The sequence below is a fragment of the Pogona vitticeps genome, chromosome 3 (genome assembly GCF_051106095.1).
Source record: "Pogona vitticeps strain Pit_001003342236 chromosome 3, PviZW2.1, whole genome shotgun sequence".
NCBI classification, from domain to species: Eukaryota; Metazoa; Chordata; class Lepidosauria; order Squamata; family Agamidae; genus Pogona; species Pogona vitticeps.
In genome coordinates this window covers 82,019,999-82,043,528 of record NC_135785.1, presented here as the reverse complement: position 1 = coordinate 82,043,528, position 23,530 = coordinate 82,019,999, and the positions used below count along the sequence as shown (strand labels likewise).

Here is a 23,530-nt window from a genome sequence, read left to right as displayed (position 1 = left end):
ACTCAAAACTTCATATCACTTAGAAATGCAATGCACACACAATGTTTTGCACATTTCTGACTAAATACTACTGAACATAGGCAAAAGGTCAATGGGAATTCAGCACATTTACTTTCAAATTGCGTGGTAGGTCTAGCTGTTGCATGGTTGTGGTTGATGAGAGATTAGTCCATGTTAGCTCCCTGTGGATTGAATGAGTCAAGACTGTTCTTTTCTTTGGTGACTATTTTGCTAGGACTGTTATCCACTGCACATCCATTTCAGAATCCTGCCACATGCTGAAAGCTTTCAGTTTCTTTAAGACAATGTAGAGTGGCAATTGTGGGGTGAAAATTGTAGTTTGTGTTTCCAGGAGAAAACTCTGAGCAGCACACTATTCTATAGGGGGTTAGAGTAATACCACGTGGGACGTGGTGGTGCTGTGGGCTAAACCGCAGAAGCCTGTGCTGCAGGGTCTGAAGACCAAGCAGTCGTAAGATCGAATCCACGTGACGGAGTGAGCGCCCGTCACTTGTCCCAGCTCCCGCCAACCTAGTGGTTCGAAAGCATGCAAATGCGAGTAGATCAATAGGGACCACCTCGGTGGGAAGGTAACAGCGTTCCATGTCTATGTCGCACTGGCCATGTGACCATGGAAGATTGTCTTCGGACAAAACGCTGGCTCTATGGCTTGGAAACGGGGATGAGCACCGCCCCCTAAAGTCAAACACGACTGGACAAAAAATTGTCAAGGGGGACCTTTACCTTTACCTTTATAGTATGCAGGATCAATCTCTTTAAGAGACAGGTGTAAACAGTAATCTCTCTGCTTTGTAAATGTATGTTGTTTCCTTATAAATACAGTGCTACTACAACTAATTGGCCTATTTTGCACAGTAAGTCTATAGTATTATAGTATTATGTTGCTGTTGACCGTTTCCTTTGTTGTTTGTTGCGTAAAAAGCCTATAACTTTGAATTGTTCAGTGAAGATAGACTTCTAGCATTTATGTTTATCTGTTCCTATATTTCAAAAACCAGGGATGTTCCCAAGCCAGGGGGTGGGGGCAGAACCTTGAGTTTAAAGCAGACAGCTATGGTTGAATGTATACAGTATTCCAGAAAGTATGCAAACTCAGGCCATCCTCTTTCATTCTAACTCAAAATAGGGGCTTACTGCTGAACTTCTATTGGACCTTATAATTCATCCTAAGTGGTCACTGCAATACAATTTCCGAAGCTGCTCACTCTCTACATAGCACATATCTAGTGATATGAAAGAGCTGAAAATAAATGCTCTGGTCATGATAACATAATGTGTTTGCAGTACAGTCTTATCCATAATCTTTCTTACTTCAGTCTATTTGTATTTGTTACATGGAAGTACCACTAAGTTTAATGGACAAGCAAAGGTGATTTTACCCTCACCTCACTTTAGGAAATCAAAGAATGGAGCTCTGCTCTTCTGTTTATGTGGGTAGATATTAGGGTTCAAAAAGGGTGTATCAATTATTTCCTATTTTGAATGGGAATGGAGGATTGATATATGCTCCCTTGCTTCAGCTCTAACATTTTACTTTAAAATAAAGTTGTGTTATTGTTGGTGAATAGGCTATACAATATTTAAAAATAAGTGACTACTAAAAAACATACTATATAATGGCCAAAATCCTCTTGCATAGTTTTGCAAATGGTATATGATATACCAGGTCAAAACCAAATACACATTTTTTAAAAAGAAGACAAATGGTGTAACTTTTGGCCTCAAAGACTGTGACACTGCATTTTCCAGGATGTAAATTTCAAAACAACTTTGCTCCATGACATAATTACTGTTTTTGACATAATTATGCGTAATTACTTTGAAGTCTGCAATTAAAAGTAATGAACCTTGTACAGTATATTGGTTCTACAGGATTCTTCTTTTAAAGATTATAGTCCTTCAAATACCCCCTTAAATGTTCATTAAAGTTTACTTGTAGTTTGTTACAATTGTGTCAAATTTTTAAGAGTCTGTCTCATGCTTCCTTCTTATGGTTATTTGCATCCTAATATTATGTACTTAAATATATCTAACCCTTCTTGAAATCAGTAGGTTTACACATGACTACACTCTGCATTATAAATCTCCCACACAGATAAACCAAGAAGAATACACATGGTAGAATCCTTTGGGTGTTTGTGTAAGGTCTGCATACCTTAATGCAGCTGATTGGCACCTTGTTTCCTGACGGAGCGTCTCTCCCTAAGACTGTCCACCCAGACCAGCCAGATGTGTTTGTGGGAGAGAGGCTCAGAAAACTACCACAAGAAACTGGGCCTTCTCGGTGATGCCTGCAACACTATGGAATGTGTTGCCCGCAGATACATGCCAGGCCCCATTCCTCTTGCCCTTCTGAAAACAGGTTAAAATCATACTGTTCAAAGAGGCCTTTGGCAACATCTTACCCGTGTAACATTTTCATGGGCCTATCTACTCAGTTGATCTTGACTTCAATTTGCCATCCAGGATTCCTGCTTTTTAGGGGGATATCCTGGGTTTTTAATGTTTCTTGTTTCTCTGTTTATGTCTTTGTGGGTGACACCGGATTGTGGTATTTTAATTGTTGGCCACCCAGAATAGTGCCCCAGCATTAGATCGGTGTGAAACAAAGAAAGAAAGAAAGAAAGAAAGAAAGAAAGAAAGAAAGAAAGAAAGAAAGAAAGAAAGAAAGAAAGAAAGAAAGAAGGCTAAGTGACAAGGGACCTGAGCACATCTTGAATGTGCAATTCTATTTATGATTGGGCATGTGAGTACGTATGATACAACCCAGCACCTCACAGATTAGCCACAATATGTCGCATAAACACCAGTAGGATTCTGACAATAGTATGCATGTTTCAAAAATTAAGTGGAGGCTGAAATCCTGTTATAGCTGGTATAACATAAAGTTACACCAAGCAGTCCATATTGTAGAATTAGACTGCAAAACTGATCGAACTGTTTAGATGTTACCGTTACAGAAAAGGCCTATAGAAATCCCTCAAGATCATCACTTCTGTTTTAGTGTAATTTTCCCTACCACTTGCATACAGCTTTTTGGAACAGGATTTCCTTATATATGCTTACTTGGGAGTAAGCCCCATTAAACGCAATGGCCATTTCTGAACAGATGTGTATAGGATGGCACTGCAAGTTCCCTGCATTCTGTGGGGCTTATTTCTGAGTCACAAAGCTTCCTTCCACAACCACAGTATAGTGATGCCTTACAAGATGAAAATAATTCTTTCTGTGTGTCCTTTCGTATTGCAAAAATTTTGTCTTGCGAAGTGCTGTTTCCCACAGGAATGCATTGAAATTTAATTAATGCTTTCCTATTTGTCTTGCGAAGCACGGCCATAGAAAAATTTGTTTTTGCGAGTCACCAAAAATCGCAAAACACTTTCATCTTGCAAGTTTTTCGCTGCGCAAGGCATTCATCTTGCGAGGCATCACTGTATTGACTTCAGCAATTATGGACAATGGCTTGGATTCAGAAATATAGTTTGGACCTACATTATATACCATAGTTAAAGCAACCTGATATAATTTTAATGCCATACCTCCATCCTGCCCAATCCTGGGATTTAAAGTTTTTATTTGGAACTTTCTATTGCAGTTCAAGGAATACAATGTGCTACAACTCTCTAGCAAAGACTTCAATGCGTGTCACCACCACCAAACTTCAGGATTCTGTAAGTGCAATCAAGAGAGTTAAACTGGTAGGAAACTGCTGTAATTATGCAGGACAGATATAACGCTAATCAGTTAAGAATGGCAGACTACAGAGCCTTCCAGACAAATCTTTTCTTCTGGAATAATATAGGATTGAGCCATTGATTAAATGACTCAATCCAGGCCACATGGGGTACACCTTCTTACTGTATCATCGGATTTCACAGACAAGTCTAGTTTGAGTAGTAGGCTGTTGCCTGTCACAGCTCCTGTTTTTCAGTCACATAACCTTAGACCAGATTATTGCACATTCTGCTATTGCAGAGATTGAGTTCTGTTAATTACTGTAGGTTTCTGATCTCCCGGCGCCCTTTAAGCGGACGCAAAGCAATGGGCCTCAAAGATTTAATAGGACCCGGTTCTAGGTAACTTTCCTTAAGGGTCGCGGGACTGGCAGCTGATTGCTTCGTGCCTCGGACTCTCGTTTGTGTTCGACACACACTGTTCCTTTCGTACATCCACGTGCCCTCGGAAGTCAGTCGAACAGGATTTACTCTGAAGCATCTGTGCAAGGGTGTGTTTGTCTTTAATGCCTCACTGTTATCCTTTTTGTTTTTTGTTTTTTTTTTTAATAACGGGGATCTTTCTCAGACACTCAGTCATCCTGCTGGCTTCGGCTTCGCCACCGCAGCACCAACAGGCACTTCCCCGGGCTCTTGCCAGTGCGGTTGTTTTTTTTGCTGCAGCAGGCGCCTCCCGCCGCTTTGCTTCTGCAAGCGCCGCCGCCCTCCCGTTCGCTCCACTCGGTTCCTTTCACGCAGGTTCCTCCGGGCAGTCCAGCTGCTTGCTTCTTCTCAGCACCAGGTAGGGGACGCGGCGTTTCCAGGGCCCGGCTGAAGGAAGCGAGGAGGAGGAGGAGGAGGAGGGAGAGGGTCACTCCTCTCTCTCTCTGCTGGGTGAAGACGAGGGCAAAGAAAATGGCGCCTCCGCCGGCCGGAGAACGGTGAAGCGGCTTTTTTGCTGAGGGAGGGGCGGGCAAAGGGAGGCCGGGCTCTGGCACCGGTGGCAGCAGGCAGGGCCGGAATATGCGGCAGTGGCTTTCCCGGCTAGTTCTTCTCTTCAGCCAGACTTCACCGGCGCTCTCTTGTGGCTTCCGACGGCCTCTTCTTCCGCCTCGTTCGTGCCTGTGGCGACAGCAACAGTGCCTCTGCTTTCCTGGGTAGAGTTCTGGGGCTTTCCTCTCGTGGCGCGCCCGTTGCCCAAAATGGGGGGTGGTGTGGCCTCCCCCCCCCCGTGAAACGTGTTGGGAGGGTTGGTGGTAATAGTAGTACAGTAGTAGCAGCAGTAGTTGTTGTATAACGAGAATGTAACAAGGAGCCGCCTCTCCTCCTCAACCCCCGTGTTCTCCCCTCGTTGTGTAACACGCGGTGAATATGATAGGGAATATTTTCGAGCTTTCATGTGGGAACCGGTGAATCCACGTTAAGGAAAGGAAGGCGAACCCGGGCACTATGGAGTTTCAACAGGGAGTTTGGCCTTTTCCTCCCCCCCCCCCCGCCTTCTTAATCCATGAACTGCTTCTCTGCAGATACTACTGTACAGTGGGTGGGTTACTGACGAGGGAAGGGTCTGTTTTGCGACCGCGAACAGGCCGTGCATTTGCGCCGTGATAGAAGAAGTTGAAGAGGGAGTAAGCAAGTGGGGAACGCCTGTCGCGAATACTGTTAAAGCGGACCCCCCTCCCGGCCTCTGACGTACGTCTTGTTAGGAGTCATGTTTTGTGGGAGGAAGCTAACGTCACACAGATCTAAACAGATTTACTCAGAAGAACTTGGCAGGGAAGGATCGGACGGAATTGTTCGTGTACTGTAGTTTCTGTTCAGTTGTCTTTTGTGACATGGCCTGGGAGCCTTCCTTAACACCAGAACTGTATTTAAATATTGATCTTTCTGATTTTGAGGTGTTGGATACAAGTGTTCAAAGCATGTCAGGTTATTTTATGCTGTTTCCCAACAAGACTCTTGGCTGTATTTTAATACAGTACTTGTTTTATTTTAGTTATCTCTTCGTAATTTTCTTCAGACTAAGTGTGATGCTTATCAGCTCCTTTTCCAGGGGGATGGACTTCCTAGTATATAACAAGCACATCAGACACTGCTAGTCTTAATAGAGGATTAAGTTATAGTGCTTATATGTCTGCCATATTGGCTTCAGTAATACTTCAGACAACTTTACTGGGAGCAAAATAGTACAGTAGAACTAATACAGTGTCACATAGATGAGAAATTGACTGAAAACCTCTTAGTTCTTCTGGGTAAGAAATAATTCCTTATAAGTATTGTGGGTGTGACACTTTGACAGTTGTAAAAGAAAAAACCTATCTGGTTGCATACAGTACAGTTCCATACATGTTTCGTGAGATGTAGGTCTTGAGTTTGCCGTGGTTTCAGTTCCTATTCCTGTTTATGTGGCAGTAATATTGACTTAACACAATGAGGCTCACTCGTGTGTGTGTGTCATAATTTAACACAATATAATTTGGCTTATAATCAGAATTCATACTTGAGTAGAAGTGGGGCAATAATTAATGTAAACAGCTTAAGAATAGTAGAAGAATCTAGGGATGTCAGAAATTTGTTTGCTAAGAGATTATTATGATTTTTTTCAAAAAAAGAATGACAATTATGGACTGAATAGTAGGTAGCAAAACAAAAACTTGTGTAGGTTTGAATTTGAGTCTGAGGTTAGTATTTCAAAAGGTGAGAGGGATCATACAGTACACCAAACAGACCTGGAACTAAGCACAGCTGAATTCAGAGTGAGTTTTGTAAGTAAACATAAGATTGGATCGCACACGTTTCCAGTGAGTGTGTAATACAGTATCAAGGTCTTTAAGCTCTAGGTTTTCTGAAGTGAGTAGCAAACATTACCAGATGTCATAATGAACTTTGTGTAAAATTTTGAATTCAGAACTAACAAGAATTTACTGAAGATAAATTATTTGCCTAGTATTAATTTGTTTTTGATTAACTAGATTTATATACTGCCCATTTAGTGGCATACGCCCATTGATACATTTTAGTTGTGTCTAAGTCTGTGATACAAAAGTGAAACAGCACCTTTCAGTTAAAAAAAAAGGAACGCAAGTGCCCTTAATTTCTCTTCTTTGTCAGCCAGAACAGAATTTTGATGCCTTTCATTGCAGCTCCTTGGAATACGGTGGGCCTCAGTTAATGACAATCATCTGCTCAGCTAAATGTGAAAATCTTGGCAGTGTGAAACTGTTTGGATGGGATTAGTTTGGAGATGAAAGGAATAGCAACCTTTAGCCATTGTAACTAGAAAGTAGGGCCTGCAACTTGTGTTAAGGTTGTAACAAACTGAGGATCAGAAATGTTTACAATACAGTACTTCTCTAGTTTTTTTCACAGAATTTACTGACTGAAGGAGTGATTGGAATATGATAGTGTTTTTGAAAGTTTACCGTAGTGGCATATGTACTGTATATGGTGGTAATATATATATGCAGGTAAAACATATAAGGCTGATGCCATCTGCAGCTGCAGTGAATTTTAAAAAATCAGACATTTCATATTCCTCACCTGAATGTCCCAAGGCTCCCATGGAGCCTTTAATCATCAGGAAGCCAGTTGGACAGGAGAAGGAAGACTTTAATTGTCAACAATCACTGATGACTTTACCAACAGCAATTTTCAGAAATTAAAGATTCCCTCCAATGGCTTTTTCATGATAAAAGGGATTTCATGGCAGCCTTTGGACTTAAGAAGAAACAGTAATCTGGAAGAAAAACACACACATTCTTTGTTCTTAGGCAATATGTGTTATTTTTTTGCTGGAGCTGCTATATGTCATCAAGTTAGAACCTACTTATAGCAGTCCTAGTAGAGTTTTCCAGGTAAGTGAGGTATTTAAGGGGTGGTTTTACTAGTTCCACTCCCCCAGTGAGTTTCCATGGCTGAGCAGGAATTCAAATCCAGGCCTCCTGGGTCCTAATACATCACTCTGTCCACTATACCACACTGGGTACCAAACAGTAAGAAGTGGGTGGACTTTCCATCCTCCCTGTAAATGTCCAGATATACCCATATTAATACAAGGAAAAGTAAGACCATCAAATTGTCCACCCAGCCTGTTCTGCTGCGTCTTTAACCCCTTTGTTTTTGTTGTTTATTAGAAGTGGTACTGTCATGTTCCCGCCTGTCCCTTGGTTGTTTCACCAATCAAAGGGCACAAGCTACGTGTCATGTTGATTTCACCAGTTGATTACATCAACATTGTTAATCACAGAGGACCAGGCAATGTGTCATTTTAAAAAGAACCAAAAAGAAGGTGTTTATTATTACAGGTGATGAAGGTACAATCAATATCTTTCACTCTTAACCAAACAATCCAACTTCATCCACCCTCAACCGCCAACCCTCTCTCTGTATCCCCTCCAATCTCTGATCTCTCAAAACTCTAAATCCTCAATCTCCCCCTCCTCTTCCTGCTCTCATATCGTGACTCTGCCTCTCCAGCACTCTCACTGGTCCAAGCGAATAGCACATTAATATTCATGACCTGGGTGGTCGCCACAAGTACTATCTCCAGGATATGTTTCTTAACTTCACTTCTCTAAAATCACTGTGGCTGTGGTTTACCAAAGGGTGTATGAGTTTAAAGTGTGTCTTTATTGCTATCTCACAGAGAACAATATCCCTTTCCTCCACTCTTTGTCTCTACTCCGTTACAGGAGAGGAGCAGCTAGTAAACTATGTTAAAAATAGTAGCAGTTATTTTCTGAATGGTATCTGCAACTTTTTCTGCATGTATAAACAGGTGTGGGCTGCTCCTTAGTTCCTCTCTTGCACCTGCTTTGATTCATTGTGTAGGATTAAAAAATAAATGGGTCCCCCTGATCATCATCTATTTGTTAATGCTGATAATAGTCATAGAAATTGTGGAAGATGCTTTATTCTAAGAATAAATGAATAGCTTGTATTCACTTACAGTTAAATAGTCCTCTATGGACTTGGAAGTTAATATTCAGATGATGAATGGAGTTGCTGCTTCAGTCTTTTAAGAGAACCATATTTGAAGATTTATTTATGGTACTAGTAGCTAGTGTTGTTCATTTTAAATTGTTCTTAAACCAGACATCATAGTACTGTATAAAGATGAGGAAATAGCTCTCATAGGGTTATTGTTACAGTATCAGAAATATACCAGCTGATTGTTTCTGAGAAAGAAGTTAATGGTAGAGTCCCCCAGTAGAACTTGAATCTGTAGTGGTCCTTTGGAGTGGCCTAAATATGAGTGTAAATGGTTGAGAGACTGCTGTTTCATTGACATGTATCTTCTTTCCCTCAGCTTGCCTCACCAGTGCTAGAGTACTACTGATCCTGTAAAAATCACAGATGCATTATAATGCTCTCCTTTCTCTCAAGAAAGGAGCTCCTAGTTCAGGAAAGTGTATCATGATCTGTTTGGCAACATATCTCTCGCTTTTTATCTTGGCACTGCAATATGTATAATTGGACCTGAAATATATTCTGCACATGTGGGTGATGTAATCGCATCAGATACCACATTGTTGATTTAGTAGGTTTTGGTATTGATGGGAAATTTCTTGAGTGTGTTAGTTAACATATTTTCTTCCCTGTGAGGAACATTTGCTTGCTTGTTTATTCCATAATTTTACAATTTACAAACTTAATCTGTTCTGGAAGGTAGTTTGTAAGTCGGAAAGTTCGTAAGTCAGATCAGCATTTCCCATAAGAATGCATTGAAAACCAATTAATCCGTTCTGGCTGTTTTTGGTTCTTAGGTCGAGGGGCGGTTTGTAACTCAAATCATTAGTTCCCATAGGAACTAATGCAAAGCTGGTTAATCCGTTCCTACCACTCAGGGCATAATTTTTTTCTTTTTTTCCCTTTTAACCTAAGATGACTTAGGTTTTAAAAAAGGAAAGAAAAGAGGGAGGGAAGGAGGGAACAGACACCTTTTCAACAGAACACCTTGAAAAGCACCTTTTCAGCCAAGATAAGCACCTTCTGGGAAAAACCAAGCACCTTTCAGACAACAGATCACTTTGAAAGTCACCTTTTCAATCAAGACAAGCCAATACAAGCACCTTTGGGGGAAAAAGGGGGCAGCAAAGGAGGGAGGGAACACCTTTTAAAAATTCAAAAATCAAAAATTTTTAAAAAGCCAAAAAATTAAAATACAGTCCGTACAGCACTGTACCAGGCAATACCAGGCAGTACCAGGCAGTCTGAATACTGTCTCCAAATCCACTCTCAAAACGCTGGGAAGAGCAAGGAAGCAGACAGGCACCCTCTTCACTGGCCAATGGTTAGCTGAAAGTTCAAATTTCGCGCTTTCCCCACCTCCCACGTGTTTTTTCGGTTTGTAACTCGAATCTAAGTTTGCAAGTCGAGTCAATAATTTTTCTGTCAGAGCGGTTTGTAAGTCGAAATGTTTGTAACTAGGGCCGTTTCTAAGTCGAGGGTTGACTGTATTTTATTTGTCCAGTTAGTTATCCTGCTGTTCAGCCAAATGGCTTCTGGAGCTGCCTCCGTATATTGAGGGGGGAAAGTTGCAAAGGGCTATAGCTTGATGAGAGCGCTTTCTTTTTATGCAGGAGGTCCCAAGTTCACTTCCTTGCATTTGAAAGTGAAATGATGAAAGGATCCCTCCTGAAATCATAAAGAGCTACTGCCAGTTAGTGATGACAATCTCAGCTAGACAGACCAGTGATTTAATACAGTATAAGACAGCTTTCTATGTTCCTATTACAGTCATCGGGAATAAGGAGGGAAATGTAAGATAGGAAATACAATGGACCCTCGACTTACAGACTTTTTGAGTTACAGACTTCTTTGGCTGCAAAATTTAGCTTCGACTTGCAGTCAGAGAATCGACCTACAGACCAGAAAAAACCAAAAATGGAACAAAAATGGAACAAAAACAAAAATGGTCAGTTATGGGATTAATTGGTTTTCAATGCATTGTAGGTCAATGGAGCCTCAACCTACAGACTTTTCGACCTGCAGCCACCATTCCAATACCGATTGATTCAGTTAAGTAGAGGGTCCACTGTAGTATTTCTGCAGGGGTGGTAGAAATGTCCTTCTTCTCATTCATTTCTTTCTTCTGTAGCCAGCTGGAGTGGCTGGTGGTAAGGTTTGCAGGCAGCCTACATTTAACTTGGTGGTATTTTAGCAAGTAAGCAGTAAGAATATTTAAGTGGGTTCATAACGAGTAGGAAACTTCATTCAGCCTGAAGGCTGAATTCAATTTCAGGGATGTTTCCAGGAGCCACATTCCTATATTGAGCAGGGCCAAATGTAAAAGCATGGAGCCAAAAAGACAAGGTTTTAGCTTAAAACCCTTCCTCAACTGTGAAGAGATGGATTTCAAATTTCATAATGGCAAGTTGAGGGGACTCTCATAAAATCTGGGAAGTCTGTGACAGCAATATGAGACAGAAGGAAGTGTGGCTGTCTCGTGAAGCCCAAGATGTTTGCATTCAACTCCCAGGAGGGCTGGATTTGACTTTAAGACCTGGGACACTTGCCACGTAGTTTTTCAGCCGGTTGGTAACAGGAATTAATCACATGTGATATATAGCAACAAGGAATGCTGACAGTTTTAGTAAAACCAGCTAGGAGAGAGTGAAAGGTCTCACTTATTCAACCTATATTTTTGTGTAGTCTGTTGTTTGCTTTAACTTTTTAAATATCGTTATATATTTTCTGAATGAAAACAGAAGCAAACATATTGCTTGTCACTGTTGAGAAACACTTGCTAAAGTAAGCGACTGAAGATAATAACAAGCTTGTGTTTTAGCTTTTAAATAAGGTTTTAGTGATGTAAGCTGCCTTGGGTCCTTTTGGGGAGAAAGGTGGCAAAGAAATATTTTAAATAAATAAATCAAATAGAGTTGTGATGAGGTACACATCTGCATTTTAAGGTACTGTATATTCCTATGGTTAATTGTTTTCCCATGCTTTTTCACTGAAATGTTCCACCAACCCTGCAAGTAAGAACTGCCACCACAACCCACAAAAACATAGACTCCAGATAGCTGGTCAAAGCAAGAACTGGTTTTAAGTACCAGAAACACTCTTAGCCAAAAACCGAGACATAGGTGGAGAATTTCAATATTTTCTTAAAGATAGTGAAAAAACCAAAAAGATGAAAGTTTCAAAAGATTGCAAAAATACATCAAAAGTATTTTAACTCGTTTAAAGTCGAATGCTGAACCATACAGAGAAAACACTCTAGAATTTAAGAAAGCTATCTGAACTATCTAGTACTTACACACTAACATAGCATCAATATACAGTGGTGCCCCGCATGACGATGATAATCTGTTCCATAGAAATCGCTGTCTTGTGAAACCGTTTCCTCATTGGAATGCATTGAAATCCGTTTAATGCGTTCCAATGGGGAAAAATCGTTGTTTTGTGAAGATCGCCCATAGGGAAGCCATTTTGAGAACCGCCGATCAACTGTTAAAATGGCTAGCCTGTGAGGCATCGGTCCCAAAAACACACATTTTGCGAAGTGCCGATCAGTGCCAAAATCGTCGTCTTGCGAGAAATGGTTTGCGAGGCACGGACCCAAACATTGTCCAGTGAAAATCACCCATTGGAAACACTGTTTTGCGAATTGTTATAGCGATCTCAAAACCTCATCTTCATTCGGATTCATTGTTTTGTGAGGTCGTCGTCTAGCGGGGCACCACTGTAGTTTTACAGCATGCTCTGAGTGCAACCCTTCCAGCACAGCATAACAGGACAGCACCTAAGCATAGTGTCTCCTAGATAACTAAGTCAACTAAAGTAACTTTTGAACATCTTTAAATAACTCATTAATCAGCTTCTGGACCTTTCGAGATGATCTGCCAATTAGGCTTCAAGTTCCCTCAAATGTTCAAAAGAGAAGAGCAGTTTCAAACCCCCCTCTCTCGTATACACAGCCAAATTCATTTTCCAATCAGCATACTAACAGGGAAGAAGTTAATCTGACTTTGAAGTCTTTGCCCAAAATATAAACCACAGGTGGTACTTCCATTCTTTTGTGGGCAACATTTGTCCCCACCTTTCTCCCAGCATTTCTCAGGCAATGAGAAAAGCTTGGATTTTCTATAAAGATCCCCAACCCATAGTTCCCCAATTTTTCAACTACAGTATCTTCAGATCCAACACCTTGTCAATTTGTTGGAATCATGTAACTGTGGCAAGTTACACAGTCCCTTTGCAAACACCAAGGTTCAAGCTATTGTGTCTTAATATGTTGGGTGCTACTTTTGAGTTCTTTTATTTTTAGTAATAATACATGAAATTACTGGAAGCAAATGCTTGTGTCAGCAGTGTTTTTCAAACTCATGAACTGTTTGACAATAATTTTTTTGTTATTATCATGTATATAAGTTTCCCCCTCATTATTGTTATTTAGATCTGAGCAAATCGAGAGGCCATTTGTGCCATAAAAAAGTTATGTGGGAAGCTGTTGCAACTTCCAGCTATTGAAAATTCTACTATAATAAGTGTCCTTCATGAAAACATTTCCTGTGTAACAAGACTACTAATTCACAATTGGCTAAAAGTACTGTTCATTGAGAGAGTCCAGGAAGTATGAGTCTTGCTGCTCCAGTGAGTTCATTTAACACCCCTGGTTGCTCCCAAGCACCCAAAAGCTGGTTTTCTGTGAGGTTTGTGAAAAGTACCACTAGTGCTTGGGGTGTAAATAAATTTCTTTCTTAAAGTATCAAGGAGACAGAGAGGTAGGAACTGGAAGGAATGCAACCATAGTTCCAGGTTGTAACTCTCCAGCAAAAAGTCCAGATTCTGTTGAACTGGAAATTACTTGATCTTGTTATCTGTGTTACTGCAGGTGAGTGTTCAAGTTGCTATAAATAATATTACTTTGTCATATGCTTCTGCAGTATTTATTCTCAGCACAATTAATAGGTGCTATCTTACCATATGTGTCAACTTATTTTGTAGAATACATATTATAACAAGAGGTCCTTGCATTTAATAGCTGTAAAGCAGACAATCATAGAACAGATGTAGCCTTTGTAGTATACTTCAGGAATGTTGGGAACTAAGAACATATTGCACTTCTCCCTAATGGGAGATTTTTAGAGGCAAAGTGGGGACTGGATCACCATGAAATATATGTGTTATAATCAGATTCAGGGAAACAGAAACATATGGCGGAGTCATGGTTTTGCTGTGATACAGAGTGAGTTGTTTTAAAATCTTGAGTAAGATCTTTCAACGCTAACCAGAAATAAATGGTCAATTTCCCCCCACCCCTTCCACGATTAAAACAGAAATAATGATACTGTTCTTTACTTACAAGTTCTTCATGCCCTCTGTGAATGCACACATTTGAGTTACTTGTACAGTCTGCGCTGGCGCAGGACTCCTCGGAATATTCTAGAGCTTTTTTTTCTGAAAAAAAGTAACAATATTGAGGGTTGCCCCTATAGCATATCCTCCATCTGCTTCAGCCTTCAGTTCCATTTTACTGCCTAGGTGTTAGGAACTTCTCGGCTTAGAGCTTTACTATTTTGCATTTTTTAAAAAATGGTTTTTTTTTTTACTTGGACTGTTTGGATTACGCTTTAGATATTACTCTGGTTGCCCCTCTTTTGACTTCGGATCATTGAACGGACTACTGATTTTACTCTGTCGTGTTTTGACTCGGACTGGTTTGCTTCCTGCGTTTTCTGACTGAACTTGCTTTCTCATTTGACTTCGGATTGGTTTTTGGCTGCTCTTTTGGCTTGGTTTTTGGATCTCCTTGACTACTCAGTACTGACGTAGACTGCTCCTGACTACTGTTTCAGTTTATTAGAATTAATTGCTTCTGACCCAGACTGATTTACAACTTCCATCTTCTGTCTCATCCTGACCTCAACCAATTGGTCACAGGCTTCAGTTCCTCATTTTTGTGAGTCTTTGAATTCTCTCTAGTGTACTGATTTATGTCCCCATCCGGTCGATTTAGGAGGTGCATCTTGTTTGCGATGACATGCCTGGTTAAGATCTTCAGACATCACGGAGGATGCTAAATCTCACATAGAAGAGCTCCCTTTCAGTGCCACAGGTTTATTTAATGAAAAAACCAATGGTCCCATGGAGAACCTGCACAAGAAGAAGAAAATGGCCAAGTCTTATATCATTTATCAACAACCTAAATACCAAAAATTTCAATGGCGTAGACCATATACTCAACAACAATATCAGCAGACATCCTCACAACCTTACCGTGCGTACAGACCACAGAGCCACATCAAGCCCATACAGGCATCATCCACTTCGTCTGCTTTCAGGTCTCAGGGGTCTACTCAAAGGCGTCAATCTTATCATCCACCTGCAAAGAAATCAAAGCATTATCTTTGACTTAAGCAGCATGGTTCCTCCTGACTCAAATCCCTCTACTCGGTTAGTATCTTTTCTTCAAAATTGGTTAATGATTACACAGGACAATTGGGTGTTAAACATTATTCGTTTCAGCTATTGGCTAGAGTTTTTCAAACTTTCTCCTCTAGAGCACATCAAATTTACATCGTTCAACCCTGCTCTAGAAGAAGAAATTTTGGCTCTACTCAAAAAACATGCCATTCAACAAGTTCCACCACAAGACATCCAGAACGGTTTCTATTCCCGTTATTTCACAGTGCCAAAAAAGATGGAGGTATCAGGCCAATCTTAGATCTCAGAGATCTGAATGCCTACCTCCAACCCCGTCATTTTGGCATGGGGACTTTAGACGCGTTGCGGCGATTGGTTTGTAGTAATAGGCTTGCAAGATGTTTACAGTGGTGCCTCACATAACGAGTGCACCGTTTAACAACGAATCTGCATAACGATCTATTTTTTTAGATCGCTAATGCGACCACATTGCGATGTTCTGAATAGGCAAAACATCGCATTGCAATGATGGGTAAGCATTTCGCTTACCGATCTTCGCATTGCGATGTTTTTTTAAACAGCTGATCGGCGGTTCCAAAATGGCCGCCGGGTGCCCAAAATGGCTGCTGCAAGTGTTTTTGCGCCCTGCCCTCGCTTACCGAGGGCGCGAAAATGGTGGTGCTATGGAGGAACTTCGCTCAACGGTGAGTTTGGGAGCCATAGGAACGCATTAAACAAAGTTTAATGCGTTCCTATGGCATTTTCCATTCCGTTTAGCAATGTTTCTGCATAGCGATGATTAATCCAGAACGGATTAATGTCGCTATGCGGGGCACCACTGTATTTTCATATTTCTATTCACCAACAGCATCGAAAATACCTCAATTTTTTCTTTATAGATATGGCTTATCAATTTTGCGCCCTACCGTTCGGGCTGTTCACCGCTCCTTGCACATTCACAAAGTGTACGGCCCCAGTAGCGGCTCACCTGCACCTCAACAATGTCATGGTCTTTCCTTATATAGACGATTGGCTAATCGTAGCTGCCTCTCATCAGAAAGCCATTCGAGACACCGAATTTGTTCTTCATACCTTACAAAATCTCGGTCTCAAGGTGAACTTCAAGAAATCTCACCGAGTTCCCTCTCGGATAGCCAATTACATAGGAGCGCAACTGGATTCTGTTCATGCCTGCATTTTTCTGCCTCCAGAATGGATCCAGAAGATATGTCGAGCAGTCCACCCTTTTCGTCCTTTCTCCAGGGTCACAGCTCATCACACCCAACATCTTCTAGGCCTCATGGCTTCTACAACATCCGCTCTTCTGCACGCACGTCTAAAAATGAGATCCTTGCAGGCTTGGTACCTGTCCCAATTCGATCCGATGGTAGGCAGCCCGAGGAAACGCCTTTGTGTCACACTAGAACTAGCGAAGCAACTACTGTCCTTCCCCACCTCCTCATGGGACAGCCATTTCATCCACTGCAACTTACAGTACAAGTCACCACAGATGCCTGTCCCACAGGATTGGGGGCACACTGCAGCAGCCACCAAGTGCACACTCTTTGATCCAAGCAGGAAGGTGCTCCTCATATAAATCATCTAGAAATGTTGGTAGTGATAAAGGCCTTCTGTGCGTTCGTGCTGTTGATACAGGGTTGTGGAGTCCATGGACAACACCATGACCATGTATTATATAAACAAACAAGGAGGTACCCCCTCCATGTCACTCCTCTACCTGACAGTTCACCTTTGGGAGTGGTGTTATGACTGGCATGTGTTTCCTGTAGCCATTCATGTGTCCACATCAGAAAACGAAGTGGCGGATAGGCTGAGTCAGACAGGAGAGACTCACGAGTGGGAACTAGACGCGCCTACTTTCAAGATGATTTGCACAAGGTGAGGTCATCCAAAGTTGGACATGTTTGCAACTCAGCTAAACACGAAATGTGAGGTATTTTGCTCTCGCGCGTGCGCCCCTGGGGGATGCTTTCATGATCAGGTGGCCAACCGAGCTTCTTTACCTATTTCCACCAATACCATTAGTATTGGAAATCCGGGAAACAAGGGCCAGTGTCATTCTAGTAGCACTATGGTGGCCTCAGCAATCATGGTTTACCACTCTCAAGGCTATGGCATCAGATTTTATAAAGCTGCCGCTTCTGCCTCACCTTCTTACCCAGAATGCCGGCAACATCCATCACCCAGACCTGGAATCACTCCACCTAACGGCTTGGAGGATTCTCCCCTAACGCGGGAAGTCCTCAAAGGGGCCAGAAAACCATGTACTAAACTTCTACAGTATACGCTTCTAAATGGAACAGTTTTCTAAAGTTTGCCTAGTCTAGGGGCTTACAGTCATTACAGTTTCATTAGAAGCCCTTCTTCACTATTTGCGCTATCTGTTCGATCTTGGCCTGACTTTATCAACCTTAAAGGTGTATATTTCTGCAATAGTCTCCTATCAACCCTGTGATTCAGACTCGGCTCACTTGTTTTCCCATCCTACTCTTAAGTCTTTCATGAAAGGCCTCCACAACCTTCATCCGCCTGTTAGGCCGCCTTTGCCTCAATGGTCTCTACAGCTTGTCCTCCATGCTCTCACATGCCGCCCTTTCGAACCTATGGTTACTTACGACATTCGACTGCTGTCCTTTAAAACATTGTTCTTGGTGGCAATAACTCCTACTAGAAGGGCCAGTGAGCTTGCTGCCCTTAGGGCAGACCCACCTTACCTGTAGTTTTACCAGGATAAAGTGGTCTTCTACCCTGATGTCTCCTTCTTACCTAAAGTTGTCTCCGGTTTTCATCTTAATCAGCCATTGACTTTGCCTACCTTTTCCCGAATCCTTCTTCAGACGTTGAAAGAACGTTTCACTCTCTGGATGTGTGACGTGCCTTAGCATACCATACATCCAGAACTAAAGACTTTCGTGCTTCTCCCAAGTTGTTCCTCTGCTTTTATGGTTCAGGGTTCACCTGCTTGCTCTGCAATCATTTCTAGATGGATTGTCTCCACTATCAGTTTGTCGTATGAGCTGTCTGGCAAGGCTCCTCCAGAACATTTGAGAGCCCATTCCACTAGAGCTATGGCAACGTCCACTGCATTATTACGAGGCGTGGATGTTCTGGACATTTGCAAGGCAGCTTCTACATTTGTAATGCACTACAGACTAGTCCTCAGGCCCAAGAGGGAAGCAGGATTTGGGAAAGCAGTTCAGACGTCAATATTGGAGTGACGGCCCGCCTTCCGGTAAGTGAAGCTTGCTAATCACCCAAATGTGTATGTTCACAGAAGCCATGAAGAAGAAAGAAAGGTTACTTACCTGTAACCATGGTTTTTCTAGTGGACCTCTGTGAATTCACACACTACCCGCCCAACCTCCCCCTATCCGTCACTTTTTTTTAGCTTAATGAGCCTTGACTTTGCAAGTGGTGAATAAAATGGAACTGAAGGCTGAAGTGGGCGGAGCATGCGTTATAAGGGCAACCCTCAAGCTTGTTACTTTTTTCAGAAAAAAGCTCTAGAATATTCCGAGGAGTTACAGACTGTAACCCAAATGTGTGAATTCAGAGATCCACTTGAAGAACCATGGTTACAGGTAAGTAACCTTTCTTTTTTAGACACATTTTTCTCTGCCTTCACAAGGTAGGCGAGTATGCCAATACTTTTATTTATATACTTTGAAAAGTCTTATGCTCATGAAATATTTTAAGCATATATTACTAAAACAAGTGAGATCTATACTAATATTGTACCTGTATTGTTTCATTTAATAATCCTAGGTGACACTGATTACTATAGTTAGTGGTTTCCAGGGACTGAATTTAATACAAATCTGATATCTACTATATATTTCAAAGTATGGAGAGTTTTAAATGACAGAGGATATGAATGATGATGCAGCCTCAAATGAAATTTGTTTTTGACCATTAGGGATAAATGTGCTTTTTCCAAATACAATGAATCTTTGTATTGTATTATTATGAATAATGTAAAAAGTGACATTAAATCCCTTACATTTTAGTAGTTCTAACAGGTCTATATGTTTATGAAAACAAAATATTCTCAATACTGGAAGGAAACTAGCTGTTATTGGCTGATGTATCTTAGATGTCACCATTACCTTAGGAAAGATGTCACAATTATCAACTCCCATCTCTACTCCATGTGAAGAATCTTTTTTTCAAGATCAATAGGTAATGTGTAGAAAAAGGACTAGAATAAAATCTGTGTTAGGGAACGGACCCAGGTTTGATACCATACTTTTGTCATGTAGCAGTGAGTTTAACGAAATGCTCGAAAGCTCTCAACATTATACAAAAGGTGAGAAGTTCCACCATGCTGATTTTCATGTGGTGGTAATTAGAGAGAATTTTTATTAAAACCACAATTTTATTTAAATCACAATTAAAATTTTAAAAAATTGATTTTTAACAATGTAAATTTTTAAAAAAAAATCTTTTTATTTAAGTCGTGATTTAACTCAATTTGATTTTTTTAAAAAACATTGATTTTTATCTACCCTTGTGGTAATTCTGGGTCTGGGTGGGTTAACTGCTGGAAAAATTGTCTTCTGTAAGCTTTATGTATGATTCTGTCAATTGTAGTCATTTCTGATATTGATAACCTGGTAACATCTCTCACTATAATGTAATTGGACATATATTGTTCATTACAGGTTTAACCACTTCATTTTAATTTATGAATAAGATTTAGTTGCAGTTTGTCTACAAGAATTTCAGTTTGGTGCTCTAGCCAAACACCCCATTGCATAGATATTTGGATACTGTTCAGCTAAATCTTGATGCTCTGCTTCTTGTCTCTGGAAAAGACATTTTAAAAAATTGTTTTCATTACTAGATTTTCTCAGGAGGGCAACATCATTACAATTGTTTGTGGAAGGATTGCTTTACTTGTCTTTGAACCCTTCCATACTTTAGCCTGTGTCCAGCACTGGACTTTCTCTCACAGAAACTGCATAGATAGGGGAGTGCAATCTTTCCTAGCCCCACTGCACCCCCTTGAATGGGAAGGGATGCAAATCCCAACTAACAACCTTTTACTATTGCTTCCAGTCTAGTTTCTGTTCATGCATTTATTTTACATATTTGTATATCATTTTATAAGCCCTTTGTAGTTTGCGTTAGAAAGAAAAATATTGTTTAAAATCTATAAGGCAATAATTAAGAATTAACACTGGACCATACAACCTGCTACTAAGGTAAACATCCTGGATAGCACAGTCATAAATATAAACTTTATTATTTCTGGCCATAGACCTTTACAATGTACTGACTACTGTAGCATATAAAATCCAATTAAAACAGGTAATTACCTTAAGACCATTAAAACCAATAAAACACAGTCTAAGAATATTGTCATAACATATAATGCCAGTCCACTGTATTCAGCGTTTATGTGGCATTATGATCCTTGACAAATCGAAGCCTCAGCTTCTTAGCTGCTAGTGCAAATTGTGCTACAGCATATGTAACGTGCAACTGTGTATCAGCAAGCAATCCTACTACTGTTTCAGCGGTGGTACAGTTAAAATACATCTGAATGATGGGTGACAGAAATCTTTCTCTAGGATTTTTATAGAGAGGACAGAACAGTAGATAATGAGTTGGATCCTCAGTCTGGTTGCAGCCAAAAACACATTTTTGTTCCTCAACTGGGATTCCTTTATATCTCCCTTTGAGGTATGCTGAGGCTATCTGTCCAAATCTAAGTTCTGTAAAAGCTCTGCGAATCTGGGGAAAAGTCAATGATTCAAAATATTTTGGTTTTGCATGATTCACCTGAAGTTGGGGATACCAGGTAGAAAAATGGGACCCAACAGTAGCCGCCCTATCCTGACTAGCATCAAGATCAAAGATCCAATTCCTAAGGTTGTGCGAGCTTAAACTAAGAAACTTTTTCATCGGAAGGTTGTGGACCTTTAATTTTTGGTGACATTGTTGTGCCCATCCACCAGACTTTAGTCATTCTAACCAGCAGTACTTTGTCAGGGAGGAGTCCTCCAAACTGTTCAGTTTATGCCAATATTTAAAATAAGCCAGATTGAATCTAGTGGCAATTGAGTATAGGCCTAACTCACCTCTGAGGTGAGCCGAGGGAGTTCCTGGGGAGAGCCCCAGTATCGGCCTCATGAATTTGTTCTGCAGGATTTCTAATTTGGGCTTGGCTGCCTCTCCCCATAGTTCTGTCCCACAGAGCATTTGTGCTGGAATTTTGACAACAAACACCTTGAGAACAGGATTTACCAGCTAGCCTCTTCTGCCGTAGAAAAATCTTTTTAATTGCCATATTGATCTGGTGCTCAATAAGATGGTAGCATTTAAATGCTGTCTCCAGGAGAGTTTCTCACAAAATTGAAGGCCCAAATAATTAAATGAGTGTACGTACTTGCTCAATAGCATACCCATCCAGTGACCAGTTATGCTTAGGGGCTCTCTTCCCACAGACCATAACCTTTGTTTTGGTATAGTTGATGGTTAGCCGTTCCTCTTTACAGAGCTCCCCAAATTTGGACAGCATTCTTTTAAGACCAATTTTATTCAAAGATAGCAAAACCAGGTCATCAGCATAAAACAGTATTGAGATCTTCCTACAACCAATGGCTGGAGGGAAGAATGTAGGGGAAGCCATTTGAGGGATAAGGCTGTTTATATAAAAGTTGAAGAGAAAAGGTGCTAAAATACCTTGTTTCACCCCTCGGCTAATGTGAACCTGTTGTGATAGAGCTCCCTGTAATCCTTTACGCATTTGCATTGTATTTTCTTTATGTAGTTGCTGTATGAGCTACAGGAGTCTCTTGTCGATGTTTGTTTTTCCCAATTTACACCAGGGATGTTCTCTTATCTGTCAGGTCAAAGGCTGATGAAAAATCCACAAAGGCAGCGTAAAGATATTTGTTTGGAGGTTTGGCGTATTTATTAATTACGTGATGTAAAACAAAGGCTTTATCTATTGTACTTTGCCTTTTCTGAAGCCTGCCTGTTCTTTGAAGATGATAGAATGTTTGTTGTCCCAATCTAGAAGCCTATTCAGGAGGTATCTAGCATAAAGCTTAGAGGCCACGTTGAGAAGACTGATAGGTCTAAAGTTACAAGGATCTAAAGGATCACCTTTCTTAAAACTGTGCTGTGTCCTCTGAAGATGCTGGCCACAGAGACTGGTGAAACGTTAGGAAAAACCATCTTCAGAACACGGTCAAGAAGCCCGATAAAACCTGCAACAACCATTAGATCCCGGCCGTGAAAGCCTTCGCGAATACCCATAAGATTTGTCTATTTGTTCTTCTATGGATATATTCTTTGGATCGGTGTTTGATAAATTTGGATTTTTCTCAGGCAAGTCCATTAATAAAATTGATGACCTTTCTTGGAATCCTAGATCCACTCACCAATTGCCAATCAAGTAGCCAGAAAGGTCTTCAGCCACATCATTTCTTTGGGAATCTCTGATTATCATATTTGAATCTTGATGGTCTAAGATAGATGGAGTACTTGAAACAAATTCGTTTGGAAACCTTTGCCCAGTGGAACTGGAAAAGTCCTGTTGACTAATGGAGGTTAAAGGCATGCAGAAGTCTACTATAGCCCTTTGAGGTTTACTTCTGGGAGCATTGTTACTTCCAGCACGAGTTTTCTGGGCTCTAGTAATGACCATTGGTTGTGTTTATATGTGCTGTTGAATCACACCTACACCCAGGAGAGCTAGAGTCGTCTGCAAATCCTAGTGCAGATCCTAGAGTGATTTCTTTATTTCTTTATTACCTTGCCTTCTGTGATGTCTCCTTATCAGATAGCTTAGGCAACTCCTGACATTTGACTTATAAATATCTTCTAAATAACTCACAGTATTATGATGTAGTTCTTGTATGGCCTTGAATTTTCCTCGAATCAAAGTCCTTTTCAAACATTGTGTTGCTGGTAAACTCCCCCCCCCCCCCGGGGAGACTCAGTGCTTCTTGCTCTCTTTGGTTTCAGCCACCACCGGGTAGCAAAGTTCTGTTAATGAATCAACTTGAGCAGTTGCATACTTCGTAAGTATTAACAAATAAATATTAAAAAGGGAGCAGAGCTTGATACAAACACTGTTCCTCCCTCAGACCGGAACCGGAAACATGGATATCACAGTCATTTTCTGCCTACATACTATACAGAATAGCTATGCTTTTCAGAATTTAGGCAGACCTAATACATTTCTAATCTCATGTGGCAAAACATTCCTGAACCTTAGTGTGATGACGACAATCTGTTATTAGCTGTTACTGATTTCATTTCCTGCAATGGAGAAATACAGAGCAGATGTGATGACCTTAGCTAGTGTCAGGGTTCATACATAGAGAATCAGTTTTTAGGTGGTATACAGTATTAGACATAAGCTATGAACAGTTTAAAGATAAGTAATT

At 40.8% G+C, this 23,530-nt stretch overlaps 1 protein-coding gene across 6 annotated transcripts in view; it reads left to right on the top strand.

Moving 5' to 3' along the window:
• The first annotated feature begins 3,584 nt into the window (after positions 1-3,584).
• IDE (insulin degrading enzyme) overlaps positions 3,585-23,530 on the top strand; it is a 98,754-nt gene continuing 78,808 nt past the window's right edge. For 2 of the 6 annotated variants that reach the window (XM_078391315.1, XM_020782916.3), the window contains exon 1: positions 3,585-4,536. In XM_078391315.1, the coding sequence (XP_078247441.1) occupies positions 4,262-4,536 (275 nt within the window). In that variant the 5' untranslated portion in view covers positions 3,585-4,261. Of the gene's footprint in view, positions 4,892-23,530 lie in introns of all 6 variants that reach the window. The other 4 variants (XM_072995335.2, XM_020782910.3, XM_020782913.3 and 1 more) reach the window with 3 other exon arrangements.